This window comes from Nansenia antarctica (assembly GCF_963989245.1).
Source record: "Nansenia antarctica genome assembly, chromosome: 12".
Classification (NCBI taxonomy): Eukaryota; Metazoa; Chordata; class Actinopteri; order Argentiniformes; family Microstomatidae; genus Nansenia; species Nansenia antarctica.
In genome coordinates this window covers 3782908-3809225 of record NC_137682.1, presented here as the reverse complement: position 1 = coordinate 3809225, position 26318 = coordinate 3782908, and the positions used below count along the sequence as shown (strand labels likewise).

Here is a 26318-nt window from a genome sequence, read left to right as displayed (position 1 = left end):
ATATTCCTTGAGCAGACAATTCCGCAGTTTCCACAAAGCCTACTGCTCGTTCTTTAATTACCCCTCCATGAATGAATCGAATACAGACAGCAACTAGCTCGCGCTTGGATAGATCTTTATACTCATCCGCAAGTATGGCATGTGGATTGCTCATGCAGTTCAGACTTTATCTTTCGAATTAGCAGTGAGGCTGCAGCCTCAAGCAGCTCATCCTGAATGTGATGGCTTAGGAGCGTGGCATTTCGAAGCAGTTCCTTCAGTCTATTTTCAATTTCTGGATCATATTTTGACATGAACTTGAATAGCTCCAAGAAATTACCTTTATTGAGCGCCTCTTCCGTTTCTCTGTGACCTCTAAGTGGAATTTCCAACTTGGCACACAACATAGCAATGTCTAACACAACTTTAACGTGTTGCCGGTTTCGCTCTATGAATGAAACGGCATCACCGTGCATTTGATTTAACACTGTCCCACGGCTTTGGGGTCCATGGCTTTGCCCATCCAACTTGGTGAGGGCAACAGCATGCGGCTTGCTAGACTCGTGTTTGTCACAGGCCTGCCGGAGACGTTTCCAATTTTTGTATCCATCTCTTATAAAAGTGAACTCCGTGTGCGCCTCTGGGAAATGTCGACACACTTTACAAAAAATAGCGTCTCTTTCTTTACTATTCCATCCACTTGAACTTCTCGTACCAATTTCTACTGAAGGAGCGCGATTTCCCATCTATTACAGTGGTAGTAGGGAATGTTACCAGCTTTGGTTGAGTGGCTGGTTCCTCCATGGCTGACAGATCCGACGGTGTAGTCCTACCAGTTCTTCACAAGCCGGTGGCAATGACGGTCGCAAGACAAAACTATTCACATTACAGTTAGTTAGTCAAAATTAAACTTTAAAAATATTTTATTATTAAAAAATATGTATTTTTATGAATCTGACTGGGTGGGCCAGCTGTCAATCTGGGTGGGCCTAGGCCCACCCAGGCCCACCCATAGATCCGCGCCTGCTTGTAAGGATCATGCATTCGTGGAATGACGTGTGAGTAGCGGCCCAAAAGAAATTGCCAAAATCCCCTGCAATATTCTTCTGTTGGTATTCACTCTCATTTTGAGTTGCTTGGTGGATTGGATGATTGCACTCTCCCACAGTAATAAGGAAAAAACAACACATATTGGCCATTTTTACACTTTATGTACAGAGAGATTCTTGAGATGAACCTGCTGCCATCCACCAGGATGCTGAGAATGAGACGTGGGTGGACCTTCCAGCAGGACAACGATCCAAAGCAGACAGCAAAGGCAACTCGCAATTGGTTTCAGAGAAAGAAAATCAACTTGTTGGAATGGCCCAGTCAATCACCTGACTTAATCCCAATTGAACATTTGTGGAAGCATCTGAATATCCAGATTCACAAGAGGGCCCCCCCCGCAATCTTCAAGATTTAAAGACAATCTGTGTAGAGGAATGGGCCAAAATCACACCTGAATACTGCGGGCGATTAGTTACTTCATACAACTAGCGTGTTTGATACATGCATTTTTCAGTATATATGGTCCCAGCAGGAATCAAACCTCCAACCTAAGCGTTGTTAACGCCATGCTCTACCAACTGAGCCACAGAGGACCAAATACCGTACTTATCCTGTGCCCCGCTCCTCCTCAACCAGAATACTGCTGCCCGTCTGGTGTTCAATCTCGCCAAATTCTCCCATGTCACCCATCTCCTTCACACCCTTCACTGGCTCCTGCATGGTAGCAGCTCAAATCAGATTCAGGATCCTGGTGCTTGCCTACCAGGCAGAAAAAGGAACAGTCCCTCCCTACTTGCAAGCAATGGTCAGCCCCCAAACTCCTGCCCGACCACTCAGTTCTTCCACTTCGGCTGGCCACCTGGCACCGGAAATAAAGTAATGTAGCGAACGGAGACTGGTAGTGTAACTCGCCCCATGCGGGAATCGAACCCCGATCTCCCGCATAACCGACGGCCGCGCTAACCACAATACCAAGAGAGTTAACTCCCTTGGTGGAGCTGTTAACGGGCCCCAGATCTGTTATGTAGGACTAGATGTTGATATCCCTCGATACATACATACTTAAGGCACCGATGAGACTCTGTGGTGTTCAAATGAGCGATGGCATCCTTTGGGTTGTCAAGTGGGCGCCCTCCTTCATGAATGTTTCGCTGATAAGCCCACGACACCTCCAGAGGGTTCAGCAGTGAATCCCAGCGTCCCAGGTTCACTCCCTAGATGCGATCAGCTCATTTGAACGCCCGGGTCGAGTCCTTTCTCTTCATCCACAGCCACTGGCTCCCCTTTTCAGCAGCCCTGGAGAGGTCCTTGATTGCCTGCCGGTGGGTCTTCCCTCGCACTCCCATCTCCCTGAGTAGCCTGGATGTTGAGGTGGCTACGAACCCTCTGCAGCCTACTTCCACTGGGCGTACCTTCGCTGTCCAGCCTTGTTGTTGGGCATCTGCTGCGAGTTCAGTGTACCTCAGCCTCTTCCGCTCGTAGGCCTCCTCCACTGCACCCTCCCAGGGCACAGTGAGCTCGATGATGTAAACGAGCTTGAGCGAGGCTGACCACAGCACAAGGTCTGGTCGCAGGTTGGTGGCTGCGATCTCAGCTGGGAAGCAGAGTTTCTTGTCCAAGTCTGCCAGCAGCTTCCAGTCCCGTGCTCTGCCCAGCTGCCCAGTGTCTCGTCTTATGGTGGTGAGGCTGGCTTGACCCTCGCCCTCCCGAACAAATGGTGCTGGCTGCCACCGGGATGATGGGGGAGGAAGGGCGTTCACACTTGTCCGTTGACTTTCCAGCACTGCTGCAAGACACCTTAGCACCTGGTCGTGCCGCCAGGTGTAACGGCCTTGGGTGAGGCTGGTCTTGCATCCCACTAAGATGTGCTTCAGTGTTGCTGGACTTTGACATAGAGGGCACGTGGGGTCTTCGCCATACCACTGGCTTAGGTTTGCAGGAGAAGGCAGGACATCGTAGGCAGCCCTGATGGTGAAGCTCGCTCTGAATGCCTCCATCTCCCACAGATCTTTCCAGCAGATCTTTCCATACAGGATCGTTACACTATCCTCACCGTTCGGGAGAGCGTGCCCTCACGCTTCACTATGTCAAGTCCCTCACGTGGACACGCCTCTCCGATGGCCTTCCTTCCATCCCACTTCTGACACCAGTGTAGCGAACGGAGACTGGTAGTGTAACTCGCCCCATGCGGGAATCGAACCCCGATCTCCCGCATAACCGACGGCCGCGCTAACCACAATACCAAGAGAGTTAACTCCCTTGGTGGAGCTGTTAACGGGCCCCATACAGGATCGTTACAGTAATATATTTCTGGTCATTTTTCCTAGTGCAATTTCAATTCACTTATTATTAACAACATTGAAAATGAACCTGCCTTTCTCAGCTAGCCATAACCTTGGCCTAGGCCTACTTCAGCAGTGAATCATGGCAACAGTGAAAGACAGCCAGACAGACAAAAACGGAAAACACAGAGACAGCGACAAAAACTAAACTAGGGGCCCAACGTTGTGGTAGTGCTGGTGGAGTTGGGCGGCAGTTACTCTTTCCAGGATTTTGCTGAGGAAAGGAAGGTTGGAGATCGGGACAGTAGTTGTGGAGGTTGTCAGGTTAACATACCAGGCTTTTTGAAGATGACTGGGTGTCAGATTGGATGTCTGCAGGGGTGACTGAGGTCGGTTTTGAAATTGGTTTGGTCTATGCCAGATTCCAGTGAGGAATTGATGATGTCCACTAGGGGTGCAACGGTTCAAGTGTTTTTGTGTGTGTGTGTGTGTGTGTTTGTGTGTGTGTGTGTGTGTGTGCGTGTGTGTGTGTGTGTGTGTGTGTGTGTGTGTGTGTGTGTGTGTGTAGAGTAATAGAGTGGTTTAAGTCTGCTCAAACACCGATGACCTCTGACCGACTGATTCTGACAGTACTGCTCTGACTGTAACTCGAGGACACTTGCTGTATTGAGCTTTTCCACCTGTACCGAAAAACAAATTCCACCGACCTAGGTCGTGTGGTCATTAAACGATTCATTCATTCATTCATTCATTCATTCATTCATTCATTCATTCGTTCATTCATTCATTCATTCATTCATTCATTCATTCATTCGTTCGTTCGTTCATTCATTCGTTCGTTCGTTCGTTCGTTCGTTCATTCATAGATTTGCTTTGTCTGAGATTTGCACAAGACGTTTATGCAGCAGATGGGGGACTTATGTCCCTTTTCTTAACAACACTTAACCGGCACTCAGCCCCCGGACTCCCCACGTAATCCCTTAATCACCAGTAGGTCAGGAGAGCAAAGATGACAGGTCAGAAGAGAGAGGAACACAATTGATCCCAAGAGTATTTCCCTATGCATGAGTGTGCTACGTGTGTGTGTGTGTGTGTGTGTGTGTGTGTGTGTGTGTGTGTGTGTGTGTGTTTTAACATTGTGTCCAGAATGTCTTCACATTCTTACTGTATTCTGACTATATACTGTATATCTATTTTCTAGCTATACAGTACTCTCTGTATTTCAAAAGTATAAACAGTGCACTTCTCAAATGTTTAAAAAGATGCTTTGAATAAAGTGGTGTACAGTGTACCGATATCTGCATGTATGTACAGTATTGCACAGTTGGCATATTCATTTGTTGTCTGTCAGAGGGTGTCGTGGTGCACAACAGGGATCCTTAGGAGCCTGAATGAGATTCCCATGAGGTAAACTGCTGTTGATTAGCCTCAATGCTTACCTCATGTATATATATACCCTGCCTTACCTGACACTGCCAAAGGTGGACGACCCAGAGCCAGAGATGGCTGTGGTCAGACCTCTTAGTAGGCTGTCATGCATCATAATGCTTGCAAACCCATTTGATTAATCAACATTAACTAACTGATTAATTATCATGATTAATGATTAATCAACATGAACTAACTGATTAATTATCATGATTAATGATTAATCAACATTAACTCATTTGTGATAATGAGATGTCATGGGCTGTAATATTATCTTTTAGGAGGCTGGATAAGAATATCAGTTTAAACGTTAAGAGATTTGAGATTATATAATAATGTTGTGAATGTCACAGACTTTCCTATGGAATTTGCTGCAGCGAGACTTAAAATGCTCAGTCTGAGATGAAAATCCCCCACCCCAAAAAAAAGTGCTCAAGTCTCCTTAAAAGAAAATATAACAGCTATAATATTTCAAAAGCATGAAACCTTGAAAATCATGCTTACCTTGAATATAATCCCCCCCATTTCAGTGCAGAGTGGGCTTGTGAACCCAAAGGTAAACCTGGAGGGGTTGGGCAGTACCTATTTGAGTGTAGCATACGTTAACAGGTCGCTCACCCCTTACACTCTGGGACACTTTGGGCTAGGATTAGCCGATATAAGCTTAGGTTTATCGTACTGAATTAGCCTGCATAGGTCCATAGCCTTAGGCTGGGGTTTCTGTTTTGCACAATGGTCTACGACTGCAATGTTCAAATTCAGTGCCTTTTCCTCAAGCAACTGACCTCTGAGGGCCGTCCCCTCTCGTTGGCTTGCCACCCGAATTACACTACGTACGTTCCCTATGGCTACTACTATTTAGAAACGTACACGAGCAAGTGGAAAAAGTCGTTGGAGACAAGCTAGCACACACATTTTGTCACACAGTTCAGGTAAGCAGGAACGTCTCTGCCATCAAGGGGTTCTCCTCCGGGCGTTCCTCTAGCAGCATTATTGGTGTGGGTACTTTTGGGTCAGTGCGTAAATTAGGAGGTGCTAGAATACAAAGTGAGACTGAGAGAGGGGTTGACCTATTGAGAGAGAGAGGGGATTGACCTATTGAGAGAGAGGGGTTGACCTATTGAGAGAGAGAGGGCTTGACCTATTGAGAGAGAGAGGGGATGACCTATTGAGAGAGAGGGGTTGACCTATTGAGAGAGAGGGGTTGACCTATTGAGAGAGAGGGGTTGACCTATTGAGAGAGAGGGGTTGACCTATTGAGAGAGAGGGGTTGACCTATTGAGAGAGAGAGGGTTGACCTATTGAGAGAGAGGGGTTGACCTATTGAGAGAGAGAGGGTTGACCTATTGAGAGAGAGGGGAGACATCTTCTGCCCCTCAGCACTGCGTCTCCTAAAGACACCCGCTTTCCCCTCTACTGTGTCCCTAAGAACTTCTATTGCCCCCCTTGTACTGTTTCTCTGTTTCTCCAGTGTAAAAAAAAAAAAAAAGTTTTAGAAGAAGGTGATAGGAGAAGGTTTTTCCTTCTATCAATGACCCCGGGCCTGAGCTGGATTACTCTTCCTGCTACGACTGGTGAATTGATGATTCACTTGCTTAGTCAAATGTATCGTTTGTAAGTCGCTTTGGAATAAGTCTGCTAAATGCCAAAAATCTAAATGTAAATGTAGATATGATGAGCCTGGGGTAGTTCAGTGGAGTGGGTAGAGAGTTGGTTGGTTGAGAATGGTTTCAGAGGGGTAGAAATGGTAGTCAGGAGAGGGCATTGTTGTGTAAGAATGTCTTCTGCATGTCTCATGCTGTTTTTTACTGAAAGTTCCATGGCGGTTGCAGCAACAATGACAAATCAACATTCCCCCATGTTAATGGGTTCAAGTTTTTGAGTTCTAAAAAACTGTGACATGTGAATGATAATAATAATAATAATAATAATAATAATAATAATAAGTATGAGCAAGAACAATAGTTGGACTTGCTGAAGCAAGTAGTGTAAGCTGTTATACTCACACCTCTTTCACAGTGATGTTTAAATAAATATATATGTTCACTATGTCTATGAGAAGATGATGATTATTAGCATGTATTTAAAGTACATGTATTAAAAGTACATTGTACCGCACATTTCAAATCTTTTATCTAGTATTTTTGTACTATATATAGTTATTTTTTAATCTTGTCGTATTATATTGTTATTTATTGTTTTTGTTTGCTATGCACCGTGGATGAGAGGGAAACGCAATTTCAGCCCTCTGTATGTCTGTCCATATATTGGATTGACAATAAAGCTGACTTTGACTTTGATCTATCGTATTCCAAACTCATCTCCCTTTGTTGACGTGGCTCCCACCTGACCTGACAGCCATTGTTTACTCTGGGCTGCTTTTACATCCCTCTTAAGCAAATTCGCCACCTAGCCTTTAGTCCAATAACCCCTGAGTGTCATCTAACATGTAATAACATACTGTACATTCCAGCAACATTTATAAATACTGTGTATGGGAATATATATATATATATATATATATATATATATATATATATATATACGGGAAGAGTTAAGGGGCTACCAGCATGAAATGTATATTCCTCAAAGATGCATTGAGACAATCCTTTTTCTATATGGCTCATATATTGATGGACGATGGCGATGATCAGCCATCCACAATGTTTCTGGCGTGTTTTGCATGTGTCAAGAATTGAAATAACTTGTGAAATGCATTCCTCATGTATATCCGTACATCGATGTAATAAAAATCAATTCTGATTCTGATTCTGAACATTCTGATTATGATTCGGAACATTCTGACGCTTGTCAAGTGTTCACAGAATGTTTAGTGACCATTCAGACGCGGGATGAATCGGATCCATTTCTATCAACAATTTATCTGTCAAGAGATTAAGCTATTTTACTGCTCTGATGCATAATCCAATAAGGTCTGCATTGGCTAATCGGCCATCTTCAGAGATGTTTAAGACAACATTGTCAATGTTGTTAATGAGATTAATTCCAAAAATAGTTTTGTTAGTTCTGTCAATAAAGGTGACAGACACACACATGTGTGTTTGAACGAGTGTTCAGTTTCTTTGTTGTATGACTGTATATGTGTGTGCATGTAGACAGATCCTCTCTTCACCTCTCTGCTAGTGTTTAGTCAACAGAACCCAATGGGTTCCCCATTAACCATAGCTTCTGAACCCAGCCAAATATAGAGGGCCCGCAAAGCCTCTTAGGACAGAACCCTCTTACGATTCCCTTTCTGTGAACAGCATCCGTGAATAGACCACACAAAAGTCCTTAAGCCAAAAATCCCTCCCAGGTATTTAATTCTAAATGAGTAATTACTGGGTGTGTCAGTTTTGTGTGTCTTAGGTCTGCAGGTACATGTGGTCAAGTGGCTCATTTGCAAACCCTGGCTTTGGAGCGAGTCGCGCACACAGAGACGCACATTCTAGAACACACCGCACGCACCAGGCGAAGTGAAGGGACCCTCAAGGAACCTCTGAAGAACCCAGTTGTGTAGGGGGAGAACGACCACACACAGCCGCCAAGATGGATATGGGTGGATTGGACAACCTGGTGGCCAACACGGCCTACCTGAAAGCCCAGGGTGGCGACGACAAGGAGATGAAGAAGCGTCGCCGCAGCATATCGCTGCCCAAGCCGGAGCAGTGCGCCGCCGCCCGTACGACCGTGGATAAGGACTTTCAATCGCTCTGCGAAGCGCAGCCCGTAGGCAAGAAGTTCTTCCGCCAGTACCTGGCCTCCAAACCAGAGTATCTGGTCGGCGCCGAGTTCTTAGACGAGCTGAACGACTGGGAGTTGGCAGAAGGTGCACTCAAGAACAAGGCGCGCACGACTATCCAGAACAAGTACTGCAAGGCCACCTCCAAGTCCTTCCTGAGGTTCCTCACCGGGGAGGCGGCTGACAAGTGCAAGGCCGTGACAGATAAGGACTTTGAGGAGGTGATGACGGGCAAGGTGAAGGAAAGCACAAAAGAGTTTCTCAAAGGCAAGCCCTTCACGGATTACCAGGCCAGCCTCTTCTTTGATAAATTCCTGCAGTGGAAAGAGTACGAGAAGCAGCCCATCACTGACAAATATTTCTACGAGTTCAGAACTCTGGGGAAGGGAGGTTTCGGAGAGGTAAGCATGGCAGACACCACCAATACTAGGGGTGGGCATCGACGATCGATAATTGATCGATAAGGATCTTGGTCGATCACAAAATAAAACATTTGGTCGATCACAAAAAAAAAAAAAAAAATTTTTATTTTTTTTTGTGATCGACCAAATGTTTTATTTTGTGATCGACCAAGATCCTTATCGATCAATTATCGATCGTCGATGCCCACCCCTAACCAATACACCAACTTAATGCCTTTGCCACACCTGAAAAATGTCCAAAAATGTCAGTAATACTATGTGCTATCATCTCTTGTTTAAACCTCTGATCTGTTTCGAAACATCACCCTGAAATGTATTCAATGTGTCATTGGTATTGTGTCAGAAGAGAACAGAACTACCAGTATGCATAAAATGCATTGATTGATGAATAGACAACACACTGTAATTCTCAGGGTAGCTTTCGGTATAAACTACACCTCAATTAAGTTGCAAAGAGGTCATCGAAATTCCACAAGAGATGACACATGGTTCGTACTCATACTTACGCTTACTTTCAAGGTTTCACAAAATATCTCCTTTGTTTGAACAATGTATTTAAGCGCAATGCCATGAAGTGCCAGATATGTTACACTTATAACAATTGGAGGAGGATGCAGTGTAGTGTGTGTCCCTCTGTGATTTAGTAGATAGAATGGTTATATGAATGTGGAGGTCTTCCTCCTCTCATAAACCCAGACTCCATAACACAACAATTGTTGTAGAGAAGAGTCTGACTGACTACAGTCTGACAACACTAAGAATGGAAAAAGGTGAACGAAACAGACAAAACCTTTTCCTGAGGTCTTCATGTGTCTTAACTAAGGACCTGAGAAATTCTTGACCATCTTCTAAGACACACGTCACATTATCAACATGTACTTCAAAGATCACCTTCAAGGTTGGCACTGCACGTGTCTCCACACTCTCCACACTTCAGACAGACAGTTAGCAACAGATTTTCCTCAGATTATTATTATTATTATTATTTTTAAACGTTTTTATTTTCTGGTAGGTTATGGGTCTGCAAATTGTGTATCGACACATGGTTTCAGAGGGTACTACTATGTCGTCCTCTTGGTGCTGAGGGATGAAAATGAAACTACATAACAACAAAAAAGTAAAGAATTTGTCAGGTCTTAACCCATGGCTTTCCCTCTGTCTAGGTGTGTGCCGTTCAGGTGAAGAACACCGGCCAGATGTACGCATGCAAGAAGCTGTGCAAAAAACGCCTTAAGAAGAAAGGGGGCCAGAAGATGGCTCTGCTGGAGAAACAGATCCTTGAGAAGGTCCAAAGCCTGTTCATCGTCAACCTGGCCTACGCGTACGACAGCAAGACCCACTTATGCCTGGTCATGAGCTTGATGAACGGCGGAGACCTCAAGTACCACATCTACTGCATGGGCTATGATGGGAAGGGTGTTGATAAGGGTGTCGAGATGAAACGCATAATCTACTATACAGCGCAGATCTGCTGTGGCATCCGCCACCTGCACGACATGGATATCATATATCGTGACATGAAGCCAGAAAACGTGCTGCTGGACAGTTTTGGCCAGTGCCGACTTTCTGATCTGGGTCTAGCGATTATCCTGCCCAACGGAAAGACCTCCACCCAGAGGGTAAGTCGATTGAAGCTGGGTTTTTTCGTTAACTAACAGATGCTTGACGGTTTTTGGGAAGGATGCAAAACTCTGGCAACCGTGAACAATAGAGGGTGAGGAAATAGATGATTAGGAAAATGTAGATTTATGTCAACTCAGAAGAAATTAAAAATATTTGACACTGTTAAAACTTCCTTTATGATTATGACCTGATGGTTAGCATAGTTATCTTTTCAGCCATTCCGTGAACATTTCCAACTTAAAGCTCTTGGGCCTAATGTATTTGCAAGGTCTCTGCGGTCCATTAGCCATACGTTTCTGGAGTCATAAATGGGCTTTAGGTCAAAACCTATTTATTTAGAAGCAACAAGCTACTTTCTAAGAGGATAGGAAGAGGAGTCAAGAGGAAAGGGGAGTCAAGAAAAATTCAACAAGAGTTGAATGTATGATTAGGCCATGACATTGTTCAGTTCAAGTCTGGTCTGGATTTAGACATATAGAGGAAGGGGCTAAAGCCATTTTCACGGGACTGGGGGGGAAAGCTCTCTGTGAAGCTTGTGTAAATCTGGAGAAGGATTACTAGATTGTTAAGGATCTGTCAAAGAGGAGTGTCTGTCTCAATTATATATATAATCCTTAGCGGTTAGATTATAGCCCAGCCAATTATAGGCCTCCATTTTCTTTTTCGGGCTATTTTAACAGCTGACTAGATTTAGGTGAGGGACTTGTTGGGTGATAGGGTTTTGAAGGCTATCCTGTGTCTCCTTTATTATTAGTATTTACTGAGCGAAACAGTTATTTTGGTTGTTGAGTTGCATGTTGGTTCTGTCCAAAATGTTCAAAAGAGGACAGTCGTTTTTGACACATTAAGAAGCAACTCTTCTGATGAAGTCAACCACTTTGTCTAAGGAATCAAAGTGCAACAAAGTTCAGTGTGTCACACGAGTTAGATTTATTCTGCTACTTGTAATTGTTACTTAACTTACTACTGTATGTCACTTGGGTCGTAGCTAATAATGTAGCTGCTAAAATGCATTTTGGACACTAACTGTACCTTCTAATTAATTGGTTATTGGTATCATAGATTGTCAGTGGTAGTGGTGGTCTAGTGGATAGTGAGTCGGACTTGTGATCGGAAGGTTGTGAGTTCAAATCCCGCCTGAAACCACACCACCACTAGTGCTCCCTTGAGTAAGGCACTTAGCCCTCAGTTACTCCAGGGGGGATGTAATTCGTAATTGTAAATCGCTTTGGGTTAAAAGCGTCTGCTAAATGGCCCAAAAAATAAATATATACCCAGTTAGACTTTTAACTGACTTGAGCATTTAAAGAGTGTTGTAGTATGTGACTTTTCGGCCGGCCTGTGAGGCTCACTCACAGTAGAGAGCAAAATGCAGGGGCCAAGGAAGCCTAGTAAGCTTATTACTGTGTGCTCTTCTTCTTTGGTGCCCCTCGGCAGGCAAGGGAGCCACGGCTAACCCCCTCAGAGGCTTGGCTGGCTTTGCTCTTCTAAGCTTCTTACTTAGGCGGCATTACACAAATCTGTCCTCTGATCAGGCTGGCAAAACCCGGGTAAATCATACACACAGTGTAAGTGTGTGTGCACGCGTGCATGCGTGCATGTGGACAAAGTATACCGTGTACTGTATGTCGTGTATGCTGTGTAATTGCGTTGGGTCTCTTTAGTTTTTTTATTGATAGTAATAGTGAGACCATCATAAAGGTAAATTCATACTTCAGGGCATATAAAAGGTATGAAAAAAGCGAAATATCCTAATTACAGTATGTGTTAAAATGGATGAATAATTTAACAGTGATTTAGTAGTTACAGTGTCATTTTGACATCTCACAGAGCACTGACTAAAACGTTACTAGGGTGAAAGGTCAGAGTACTCAGTGAGGTAGCAAGGTGACTTAAGAATACCGGTCGCTTGTCAGTTGATCTTGAATCTACATAATCCTCCAAAGGTCAGGAACTTGGTCAGTTTAAGACCCGATAGCAGGTCTGTCATCCGAGAAATGTAGCTACAGTTTTAATTTATTATATTGTGTAAATTGACTTAATGTTTAATGTAATTTTGAATGAATATTTACGATTGTTTCAAGTGTGCAAGCAGGACCTCTGCAAAAAAGGTTAAATAAAGGTTTCATTATTTAATTAAGGGTTAACGTTCGCACACAGACCCCCAGCTGTTTGACTAGTGTGCTCTCAGCAACCAGGCTGGACAAATCGGATGCGGGAAGATGCCCCTGTCTTGTCCAATCACAAGGGAGAATTCCACTGCTGACCTTGAACACATTGTGCCACACCTGTGCTCATGCAGTTACTAAATTCAGTCTTGCTCAATAGGAAAATATTTCACCCAAGCAAGAAAAGTAATTGGAAACAAATGAAAGCTGTATTAGTCAGATAAGATACAAATATAATGATAATATAGAATTGCTTGATGCTAGCACCAAGTATAGAATTATAATTGTGTGTGTGTGTGTGTGTGTGTGTGTGTGTGTGTGTGTGTGTGTGTGTGTGTGTGTGTGTGTCCGTATAGGGCTTATACACTGATATTGACGTTCACTAGATGGACCAACGATATAAGCAGATGTAGCATTCTGTCACCATGGATACACACATGACTCTTGACAGGTAGCAGGGGATTAGCATTAGCATTAAGCTCCTTGTCCCAGGCTGTAGCTAAGGTCAGGTAGGAGCAGAGCAGAGAACGGGTAGAGAAGACGGCTTAGATAAAATAGCCCGTCGACCGAGACGTGTACAACAGCACCGGCTATGAACATGTTTCTAATCCTCATCATTTGCATCTGCCTGGAATGCAATTTGGATTATTAATTAATTACACTTTGCACACTATCATTATCTTGTCTAGTAGAAAGTAGACAGCACTGTTGACTTATGTAGAAAACATAACATCTGGAAAACTTACAGAAGGAAATTAAGTGCTGTGATGATTTCAAACCCAAAAAAATAGTGTACAATGATGATTTGGTCCTTGAATTATATTTGTTAAATAATTTTTCTTCCATCTTGATCTCCCCCCTGCCCCATCCCTCCCCCATCCCTACCCCGTCCCTGCTCCCTCCCCTACCCCATCCCTGCTCTCTCCCCTACCCCATCCCCCCATCTTCTCCAGGCTGGAACTGGCCAATACATGGCCCCTGAGATCCTAACGGACGTCCCCTACAGGATCTCTGTGGACTGGTGGGCACTGGGCGTCAGTATTTACGAGATGGTGGCCGGCTACACCGCCTTCAAGGGTCCCGAAGGAAAGAAAGACAAGGTGGAGAAGGAGGAGGTGCAGCGCCGCATTATCAACGAGGAGCCCCTCTGGGAGCACAAGGGCTTTGACAAGCCCACTAAGGACATCATCCAGCAGTTCCTCAAGAAGAAGATTGACGAGCGCCTGGGCTGCAAGTAAGGGTCTCGCTTCAGAAGTATCAGTAATGTGGGGTGCTTAGGTGGCGTAGTGGCCACGTAACCGCAGGGTTCGATTCCAGCCGCGGACATATCCTGCATGTCATCCCTCCTCTCTCTCTCACCCATCCTTCCTGTCAAATCTCTACTATCTCTATCACAATGAAAATATTTTAAAAAATAACACCACACAGGCATTAATAAACACCTAATGGATCACATTATGTAAAAAACTCAATTTTGACAAAAATGGAGATAGAACCGTATAACGTCACGAAATATGACCCTCATGCAGAAGCGTTCTCATTTTTCTTCCGCAGGGGTGACGACCCCAGGAAGCACGAGTGGTTCAAGGCCATCAACTTCGCCCGTCTGGAGGCCGGGCTGATCGACCCTCCCTGGGTGCCCAAACCCAACGTCGTCTACGCCAAAGACACCGACGACATCGCCGAGTTCTCTGACATCAAGGGCATCGAGTTCGACGACAAGGATAACAAGTTCTTCAAGGAGTTCGGCACAGGAGCCGTGCCCATCCCGTGGCAAGTGGAGATGCTCGAGACCGGACTGTTCGACGAGCTGAACGACCCCAACAGGAAAGAGTCTGCCGCAGGCGTGGGTGGTGACGCCACGAAGTCTGGCACGTGCACGTTGCTGTGAACAGCCAAAGCTAGCTAATATAACACCAACAAACAAATACAATTATTTGTTCATGTTCTGGTAACTTGTTCTAAGAAAAAAAAACACACTAAAATAATTTAACAAATGCATTATTTTAGGCAAGGGAGAAGAGCAGTGGCAGAGAGAGAGAGGTGGAGCTTCTTTCCTTAGTACGGGTTGGTTGCTCACTGTTTTAGTAATATATCGCACTGGAGTGCTTACTTACTCACTCGGCTTTGGTCCAAATAGGAGGGTTAAAGATGGACATAACCCAACTGGTAATGTCTCTTCAGTTCTCTGCAGCTTCTCCCAGCTGTTTCTCTTCAATGTAGTAAAGACTTCCTGGCCAACAGGGGGAGTAAATCATAATTAGGAGTAAATCATAACATTACATTTTATGGACACAAAAAATAGACGAGTAATGGATAATTACAGGCCCCCACGCTTACAGTCTGTGCCACATTGTTGTATGTAGTAATGTAGACTGCAATGCTAGCCCTACACCTCAGACCTAGGGATTGGCCACAAAGAACCATTTGCTGGATTTAATAGTTCATGTATCTTGTACTTGATTATGCTCCAGTAATTGAATGAATGAATGAATGAATAAATGAATGAATGAATGAATGAATGAATAAATGAATGAATGAATGAATGAATCTTTATTTCGAACATGATTTAAAATAATAAATAACAAATAACTAATATGTAGAGTACAGTCCTATCAATTGTTCGAAAAGGAGTAGGAAGAAGCCTAGGCTTATCCTGTCCTACCCCTGTTTATACGTAACAATTATACTTACATTATATAATCCAATTAATTAATACATATATTTCAGTATCATCCGTTCTAATACTTTTTCATTCTTAATATTGATACAACACAAAATAAATAAATAAACATAATTTTCCATTCTTAATACTGAAACAACACAACGTAAATAAATAACAAACATCAGTATCCACAATGTAATGTAAAGACAAAGAAAACCACACGTTTCCAGAAGATTAACAACCTGAATTCAGTACTGAATTCAGTAGCAGCCAAGTTTTTGTTTTGTTTTGTTTTTTCTCTCTCCCCTAAATACCTCTCGTCTCTCTGAAGGCAAAGATTGTAACTTATTTGTTCTTGCAACAAATCTTTAACAACCTAACAACTTACATTAGTAAATATGTGTACATTTCCATACCAACACCCCCCCCCTGTATTACCATGTCATGACATATTGAAGCAATCAAAAGCAAATACGTAATAGATATTTCTACCAAGAAAAGTGCTTTTGTTGTTGCAGAGGTAACATTTACTTACCTGCAGTAACCCTGGACCATAACCAGTTAGGTTGATCACCAGGTGGACTCTTCAGTCCAGCATCATGTTTTATAAATCAAAAAATACATAAAAAAGGTGTTGTATGTATATATAAATATGTATGTCTATGCACAGAGAAGTGACGATCCACAGATTAGGAGCTAGTGATATCTGGATGAAAACATAAGAAGGCCCCATGGGTGCTATAGATCTATTGGATAATGAAGGTGTTGTTTACAGGAAGGAAATGGGCCTTCCTTGAGTGCTAGCTTCGCCAAACTGTAGAGAGACTTACATTTCCCAGTATAACATGATATAAAACCACTACAAAGGCTCTAGCCCTGGCTGGTCAGGAGCGAAGTATGTAGAGGAAAGGCAGTTGGATTTTATATTGGAAGGTGGAACATTCAGAGGGGTTGGGCTAGACTGACGATGTGTACCAGGAATATGTGACGGCATGCAGCTGGTGAAACAACCGGGAACAAGTCGGCAACCAATCGAATTGTTCAGACTTTATTTAAGTCAAAAGTCAAAAGTCACTTTATTGTCCCATCACTGGGAAATTTGTATTGGGCTTACACCCCACAGCAGCCAACAAAGAGCAACAGACAATACAGAATGTTAACACACAAACATTGTTCAAAATCAACGACACATTCACTAGTCAGGCCAAAATATTGCAATGCAATGGATTTGGTGAGTAATCCCCACTACTACCTAGTTAACTATAACACATTGTTAGCAGGCTCACAAAACAAGCTGTGTTAGTTGACTAGCGAGTGTGTGTCACTGATTTTCAACAATGTCAAAATGTACTTACATTTTTCTGAATAAAAGTCTGAACATTTGATTGGCTGCCGACTTGTTCCCGGTTTCACCAGCTGCTGTCACGTGTTTAGCCCGTCCCCCCTAACCCTAACCCTAAAAAAGTGATATCTGAGGGCTATTGTCTTATCTAAGATAGTGTGAGCAACTCAAACTTGTATATGCAAATTTTTCATTGCTTCCATTGATGTGATGTAATGTTTGAGTTACATACACTGGTTAGTTAGCCTTCAAAATAAAAATAAATGTAAAAATACTCTCTCCCCTGTTTTCTTGTCTCAGGGCTAAGAACTCTTTCATGGAACTTAAAGTGACAAACTTTCCAGATCTTGGCCAGTGTAAGTTTTTACCGTAAATATGATAAGCATGTTATTAATATAAATATGATGATACATATACATGTACATATGTTATGAGAGGGAAACATTACCTGTGCTACAATAGGAATGTCAGACATTCATCAGGGACTTGCTTGAATTTTGAATTATTTGAATAAATAAAAATATGTCTTTTACAGCTTGCAATTTCTTTGACTACCATTGGTAATACGTTCCTGTTGTGTTGTGTGTGCATGTGTGTGGTCTTCAATATCTGTGTCTCTGTACAGCGGCTCTACAAGTAAGAAAGACAGACTTCTCATTATTTTAGAGGCCTATCTTTTCCCCTCATTTGGGATTGAGGCCTATAACTATACAACTGATGGTGTGGGACATGGTAACATCGCCCCAGACAATGAGTTCAGATTTTGTAATTAATGAATCTCTTTAAATCTCATTTAACTACAATGAAAACAAATAAACCATAGAACCAAAAGTCTTAAAACTTATTCACGCTCACTTTCCTTAAAACAAAAACCATTTAAAAAGGCTAAGCCTTATCGCTAACCCTGTTACGCAAGTTCCATATATAACCCAGGGAAAAGTAGGTTTCGGGAGTGAAATCTAAAAATATTGACCACATTAATCCCATTAGGGAGTCAGACCACAGGCAGGCTGTGCAGCCCAGAACAGATCTCAGAGTGCTACTCTTAGCTGATAAGGCGATAATCGGCCTTACCTCTGTGTACTTAAATCAACCTCAAATCCCTCTGGACCCTAAGGGACACCTTTGAATGATTGCTAGGTTAGGCAAATCATTTAGAGTGGGGTGCAAAAATGCGGGCACCCCGCGTAGTCGAAATGCCTTTTACAATTATCTAAGTGAAAAGAAGCAAAGCTAACCTCTAAATGGTACAAAGTTAAACATGACACATTTCATCACATTTTAAAGCAAGATTCATTTTTATGTTTTAACTTTTTACAGTTTCAAAATAATAAAACAAGGAAAAAGGCCTCATGCAAAAGTTTGGGAACCCTCTCAGCTAGTACTTTGTAACTCCTCCTCGGGCAACAATAACAGCTTGCAAACGCTTCCTGTAGCCAGCTAAGAGTCTTTCAATTCTTGTTTGGGGAATTTTTCCCCATTCTTCCTGGCAGAACACCTCTATCTCAGAAATATTCTTCGGCCTTCTTGCATGCACGGTATGTTTGAGATCTCTCCACAGATATTCAATAATATTGAAGTCTGGGGACTGTGATGGCCATTCCAAAACCTTCATCCGTCTTTCCTGGAGGTACTTCATGGTTGATTTTGAGGTATGCTTCGGGTCATTGTCTTGCTGGAATACCCAACCTCTCAACTTCAATTTCTGGACTGACCTTCGAACATTATTCTCTAGAATGTCTTGATATTTGGTGGAATTGATTCTTCCTTCCATCTTCTTTCTGGCCATGTAGGTCTTTGTTAGTCTTTGTTGTTTGTCTTAAATTGTTCCATTTATTTTCCATTTTCTAATGATGTTTCTGACCGGTTCTGAGTTTTTTGTAGCCTTCTCTTTGATGGTGGAAGTGAACTATCTTGATTCTGATATCCTTGGACAATTTTTTAGAGGAACCCATGGTTTTTAACACCAGACACAACAGCCACCGCAGTCGGATACTTTAGAAGGCATGGAGTTACTTCAGAATATATTGTTCAACCCTGGAATTATATTCAACTGGCTCATTGAAGCCCTAACGAATAAATCACCTTGGTCTGGGCCTTAGTAATCATCTTCTCAAAAGGTAACAAAGAATAATCCAAAAGGGTTCCCAAACTTTTGCACAGGGCCCTTTTCCTTTTTTATCATTTAAAAACTCAAAAAGAAACCTTGCTTTAAAACTTGCAGAAAGGTGTCATGTTTAACTTTGTAGCATTTAGTGTTCAGGTTTGCTTTCAATCACTTGGAGATTAATTGCAAGATTTGCAACAGACATTTAAACCAGGGGTGCCCAAATGTTTGCACCCCACTGTAGCATGTTGGAAGATGAAGGTTTAACAAATTCAGAACCCATCATTAGTAATATAGCTTGATCATCAGCAGTGTTCGCTTACACAGACATTATTTTTTGAGAGAGAAGTGCCGAGTGCAAAGATGGAGAGAAAGAGAGGGAAAGGCAGAAGGAGGATAGAGTGTCCTGACAGTCAGCTGTCATTACCTGTCAGTATGTTTCAATGGAACTTTTGTGCATATAAGAATGAAGACTGTGTTGATATAAATCAGTCTACAATTCGTGAGCTTAGAATGATAAGGTTCTATCTCCGTTTAGGGTAGTTCAGAGATATTGAGCGTCAACGTTTTTACATTCCATTATGTTTTGTGAGATGGAACCTTTGTATTTTATGAATTACTAACAAAAAAATGTCAACATTTTAAAAAGAACACCACACAGGCATTAATAAACACCTAATGGATCAGATTATGTAAAAAAACTCAATTTTGACAAAAATGGAGATACAGTAGAACCGTATAATTCTAACGTCACGAATTGTTAAAGGCAGGGCAGAGGGCACCAGTGATTCTCTCTCCCTTACACAGTGCAATACCACTCGATTGTAGAGACCACGTTCCAAGGGCAGGGCTTAAGTGATGCCTTTAGTGACGAAGGTGGACTTGTACTCCCAGGATAAAACCGGGTAGATAATCTGTTAAAGAGAGGGACTTGACACTGACAGCTATTGATTGTGAAGGACAGCAGTGCTCCTGTAAGGACTTCATTCAAGCCAGTCGGATCCTGGATTGCTACTGAGAGTAGCACAGACAGCAATGTAAGCAATTTACCACGAGAGGAAGGGGGTTGTGGAGACATTTACCACTGGTAGAGGGTTGTGGCACGAGGCGAAGCCAGAGGTTGGGAGTTTAGTAATTTTGGGTCAGTGCGTAAATTAGGAGGTGCTAGAATACAAAGTGAGGCCGAGAGAGGGCTTGACCTATTGAGAGAGAGGGGTTGGCCTATTGAGAGAGAGGGGTTGACCTATTGAGAGAGAGGGGTTGACCTATTGAGAGAGAGCGGTTGACCTATTGAGAGAGAAGGGGTTGACCTATTGAGAGAGAGGGGTTGACCTATTGAGAGAGAGGAGGGGTTGACCTATTGAGAGAGAGGGATTGACCTATTGAGAGAGAGAGGGTTGACCTATTGAGAGAGAGGAGTTGACCTATTGAGAGAGAGGGGTTGACCTATTGAGAGAGAGGAGTTGACCTATTGAGAGAGAGGAGTTGACCTATTGAGAGAGAGGGGTTGACCTATTGAGAGAGAGGGGTTGACCTATGGGCTCAAAGCTCCCGGAAAGGATGAGAAAAGTGTACGTGGCCTAAAAAGAAAATAGTGGCGTCATTTCAGGTAAACCTAGGGTATTACAGAATCATTGGTGCAAAAATTCCTAATCCTAATTTTGGCGGAGGGTCTGGGAATCCTTTCCCAGGACAAATACATTCCATGCAATTCTACAGAAACATTTTTCAGCATCTACTTCACTTTATACTTTATACCGAGCCACAACAACACTGGTGAAAAACCTGCAATCCTTCAACAATTTAGCGCCATATCAATAGCTTTTATATTTCATTTCGAGAGAGCAGACTCAGTGTCACGCACAAGGTCGAGCAAGTGCAAATGTTTTCAATTTGCCTCAGTGAACAAGCATCCACTTAGTTGGACAACATTTTGTGAGTTTAGAATTCTAAGGTTCTATCTCAGTTTAGGGTAGTTCCGAGATATTGAGCGTCAAAGTTTTTACATTCCATTATGTTTTGTGAGATGGAACCTTTGTATTTGATGAATTACTAACTAAAAAAAATCAACATTTTAAAAATAACACCACACAGGCATTAATAAACACCTAATGGATCAGATTATGTAAAAAACTCAGATAGAACCTTATAATTCTAACGTCACGATTTCAGAACCCCAGAGAACCCAACTAACCACTTGTTTGTTTCATATGCATTGGCTGCACCTATGCATCACACTCCAGTCATTTTGGATCAGTGGCCATGACAGAGAATAGCAAGGTCTTGAATTAAATTGGGTCTTAGCTCTTTTCATTTCATTTAAAATATCTGCTGGGAGTGTTTATGGGTAGCTCTACTAGTGCCCTCGTGTGGCAAACACACTGTATCACCGACACCACCAATCCTTCACTGACCTTAGTTTGCTTGCAGTAAGCTCAGAGCCCAGACAGTGGCCACACATTCTCAGTTTCAATGTAGCGGTTGGGACTTATACGGAGCCCCCCTGCGGTCACATGGTAGAAAAAAATGATTTGATGTGTGAATCCGTTCCCTCGATTTAGTAAATCTGTTCCCTCGGTTTAGTAATTCGTTAGGGTTAGGGTTAGGGTTAGGCCCTACGAGCCAGAACGATCGCAAGGATTAGGGTTAGGGTTAGGGTTAGGGTTAGAATCCTTGCGACCGTTCTGGCTCGTTCTGGCCTAACCCTAACCCTAACCCTAACCATAACCCTAACCCTAACCCTAACGAATTACTAAACCGAGGGAACGATTTACTAAATCGAGGGGACGGATTCACACATCACATTTTTTTTTCCAATCCAGGGGGGTGCCACTCAAATATTTCCCCCACTTAGAAATGTAGATTTCAAGACCACACTTGGAAAAAGCAACATGCTTGATATTTTTCTCCAAAATCACCTTTAATCCACAATTTAATTTGCACAGGTCTTAAGGCATCCTGCAGATGTCACAAGTTGTTCCTTCAGATGCGGGTCCCATTTTAGACTGTATAAACATTAGCTTTGAATATGATAATTTCCCATAACATTTTTGTTTAAATTACTTCTTTACAGTGCTCAGAAACATTGGTGATGAGTGACAGAAAAAAAGTGAATCCATTAAATATATACATTTAGAAACAGTTTAGACCAAACAGACAAGACTATCAGATTGGCAGACAGACAGGGGACTCAACCAAAATAAAGTTGACAGATATGCTGAACATATACAAGGATATACAGTACATAGATACAATAGATTACATGTACTCAGCGCTTTCCAGCAATTCCAGGTCTCAAAAAAGCACTTTACATTGTGTGTGTGGCCCAAGTGGAAAAAAAGTCAATAGTAAATAAAAAGTACTTAAATATGAAACTGTTTCTTAACCTCATATGCAAAAGCTTTTTTTGAGAAACTCAGTGTATTCATAAATGTAGGTGTAGACAATGAATATGAGGTTAGAAATCTGTGCAGTGTGCCAAAAATGTACTTGATTGTTGTATACAAAAGTGTGCATGTATTCAATGTGAACCTAAGTGTATTATTTTAGAACCACTTTAATTGTACTGATAACATTTTCTACACTATGAAGTCCATATTGATAATGCATTATACATACTGTATATTCCTACTAAGTTAGAATACATACATACATACATACTACTATTACTACTACTACTACTACTACTACTACTACTACTACTACTACTACTACTACTACTACTACTACTACTACTACTACTACTACAACAACTACTACTAGTAGTAATAATAATACAGTATAAGCACAGTTATAGACGACTTATAATGATTCATCATTCTATATACCAATACTAATAATGTATAAGTATAATGATAATGACTTTTAAGCACATCCCATTTTGAAAAAAATAAAATCAGAAAAATCTTTAAACAACCTTTCTTTATGACCGACGACATCTCCATCACTAACTTCTAACTAACTAACTAACTAAATAACTAACTAACTAGCTTTGTAAACAACTGTAGGATGAAGATGAAAAACGACAGCATGGGGGTGGGGAGGATATTCCTCAGGCTCAATAATTCTGAAAATTGTGGTCCATGTTAGAAGAAGGTCCTATCACATTGGGTCATTTTTGTTGGGTCTCCACCTCAAAATGCCAAAAGGCGTTGTGTCGGAAATACATCGCCTGTGAAAAGAGGCTATGTCTATAACTGTACTTTTACTGCATTATTACTGAATTATAAGTTATATTCATAATGCATTATGGATATGGGGTCCATAGAAAGTGTTACCTAAGTATATTCAAGTGTATTTAAGTTAAAATAGTATGAAGCATGATAGAAGTGTGTTAATAATGTTTCGCTGGCATATCCAATGTATATTACAAATATATTTCAATTAGGTTATTATATATTCATGGATACTTTATAATGTTTCCTGTATTCAAAACGTTAGGGTCTCATGGGAGACCTGGTAGCGGTGGAAAGAGTACTGACTGAAAATCATACTAAAGGTACTGTTACTTCAGGTCAAATTTACCTCAGTAGAAGTAAAAGTTATAATCCAGGAAATGAGAGCTACTTCAGTAAAAGTACATTTTTTTTCCCTTTCTTCTCATAAAACCCCCAAAACATATACCTTTCAAAATGTACATTTCATGCACTTATATCACTTTAGCTCTGTCATGCAATAGCACACAAAATAATCGAAGAGATAATTATTGGGTGATGAGGGGTGTGAAAATGAATTACTTTAATGATTTTGACTATTTGGCGATTTGGCAAATCATTTCATATAAGGAAGGTGTAATCCATATACATATAATAATATCTCTGTAAACTAACCTACATCTTTCTGGTGTCATCCTGTATACCTTCTGTTCATGTCCCTCATGGCTTGTCCCCCTTCCTGACTAATGCTTTGCTAATAAGTGTTCATTTTTAATCTCATCTGCATGATCTGCTGGCAGTTGTAGTTACTGCTGTTCTTGTCTTTACCTGAAAACACTTCCTCAAGATTATGTTATCATCTGGAGGTAGCCTGCTTGACATTGTACGGAGCCCCCCCTGGGGTCACATGGTAGAAAAAAAATATTTGTAGGGAACGGATTACTAAACCGAGGGAACAGATTGACTAAATCGAGGGAATGGATTCACACATCAAATACATTTTTTCTACCCTGTGACCCCAGGGGGGCTCCGTAACATTGTGCCGACCACACGTGAGAACGCTTGAAGGGTGCTGCACGTGGCGGGTTGGCGGAGTAAGTGTGTTTAAGGGCCGATAGAAGTGGTCAGTGGGGGATAACTCCGCCAGCCTGGTGTTGGTACCGAATGTCAGCTAATCATAATGTGTAACGTGTAACATAATGTGTCATGTGTAACGTCATCACAGCCAATCATACTGTGATACGTCATCTGTAATGGCAGGACCCCCGAACACATTAGGTCACCCGAACACATTCGGTACCTACACCGTAAAACAGGGGAGACAGATAGAGCATGTCTATCTTATCTGTGTAAGAGACAGATAGAGCATGTTTATCTTATCTGTGTAAGAGACAGATAGAGCATGTTTATCTTATCTGTGTAAGAGACAGATAGAGCATGTTTATCTTATCTGTGTAAGAGACAGATAGAGCATGTTTATCTTATCTGTGTAAGAGACAGATAGAGCATGTTTATCTTATCTGTGTAAGAGACAGATAGAGCATGTTTATCTTATCTGTGTAAGAGACAGATAGAGCATGTTTATCTTATCTGTGTAAGAGACAGATAGAGCATGTTTATCTTATCTGTGTAAGAGACAGATAGAGCATGTTTATCTTATCTGTGTAAGAGACAGATAGAACATGTTTATCTTATCTGTGTAAGAGACAGATAGAGCATGTTTATCTTATCTGTGTAAGAGACAGATAGAGCATGTTTATCTTATCTGTGTAAGAGACAGATAGAGCATGTTTATCTTATCTGTGTAAGAGACAGATAGAACATGTTTATCTTATCTGTGTAAGAGACAGATAGAGCATGTTTATCTTATCTGTGTAAGAGACAGATAGAACATGTTTATCTTATCTGTGTAAGAGACAGATAGAGCATGTTTATCTTATCTGTGTAAGAGACAGATAGAGCATGTTTATCTTATCTGTGTAAGAGACAGATAGAGCATGTTTATCTTATCTGTGTAAGAGACAGATAGAGCATGTTTATCTTATCTGTGTAAGAGACAGATAGAGCATGTTTATCTTATCTGTGTAAGAGACAGATAGAGCATGTTTATCTTATCTGTGTAAGAGACAGATAGAGCATGTTTATCTTATCTGTGTAAGAGACAGATAGAGCATGGCCCCAGCGATAACTAAACTCTAAGCAGAGAGAACAACGGGAAAGAGCAGAGAGCGTGGTGTGTCTGAACATACTTTTGTAACGATTCAACGACTGCTGGAAATTAAAATAGTGAAGTACAGTACTTCATTTAAAAGTTACTCAAGTAAAAGTAATTGACATTAAAAGCTACTTGAAAAAGTACAAATACTACTACAAAATCTACTTAATTACAGTAACGAGAGTAGTTGTTCATTTGTTATTTTCCACCTTGAGACCTGGACCTCTTGCAGCAGGTTCATACAAAAAATCTTATCAAACAAAAAAATGTTATTGACGATTTTTAAAACAAATTCCACATTGGTTTATTAGATGCTTAAGAATGATACAAAATGTAAATCAAACCTACTGGAGTGGAGCTTTAAGAGTAAAGTACACATTAATATATTTGAAGCATAATATTTATACTTTTAATCAAATTTGTTATACATTTAAGTATATTTTTTTACCGTTTAGAAAATGTGCGTGTGTGTGTGTGTGTGTGTGTGTGTGTGTGTGTGTGTGTGTGTGTGTGCGTGTGTGTGTGCGTGTGTGTGTGCGTGTGTGTGTGTGTGTGTGGAGGGAAGGGGAGGTAAGTCACCTTATCCACTGTAAACAAGTACAAGCGATCCTGTCACGCGCTTCCCACACATTGGCTATAACAGTGGAGGTGAGGAATAACCAGACAGACATGCACATAGTCAGCACAATACCGGGTTGTGGTTTCACAACATCCCACAGATATAATATCTACATATCCCTATTATAACATGATAAAGATAAAAACTCTGGTCCCAAGTGGGACATAAACGTATTGTTTGTGGGGACATTGGGGTCATACTGTATTTGGTTCCTGTATGACTTTAATGGCATATAATAATTTGTTTGGAGGAGTGAAGCAACAGCAAATGTGATGGAAAGTTGACCCCTTAACCATCAGGTGCAGACCTGGATCTAATATATATGCTTTAAAAAATGTTTTTACTTGATTTAGTGTGCCTGGTTCAATGGAAACAATGGAATAGCCCCCAAAGTGCAAACTAGGAAAAATCCACCTCTCATCTTACTTTAATCTATTTGACGATGTCGTTGACGCAGATCTGTGAAAAAGGTCCAGTAATCAAGTAAAGGTCCTAAAAACAAAACTGCTAGGTTCAGGTCAA

The 26318-nt window shown here is 41.7% G+C and overlaps 1 protein-coding gene across 1 annotated transcript; it reads left to right on the top strand.

The window, feature by feature from the left end:
- Nucleotides 1–8288: 8288 nt before the first annotated feature.
- grk7a (G protein-coupled receptor kinase 7a) lies at nucleotides 8289–14585 on the top strand (the record flags this gene model as incomplete). Its single annotated transcript, XM_080543166.1, has 4 exons — nucleotides 8289–8882; nucleotides 10067–10522; nucleotides 13648–13928; nucleotides 14249–14585. The coding sequence occupies 4 exons, from the start codon at nucleotides 8289–8291 to the stop codon at nucleotides 14583–14585; spliced, it is 1668 nt and encodes a 555-aa protein (XP_080399292.1).
- Nucleotides 14586–26318: the final 11733 nt, after the last annotated feature.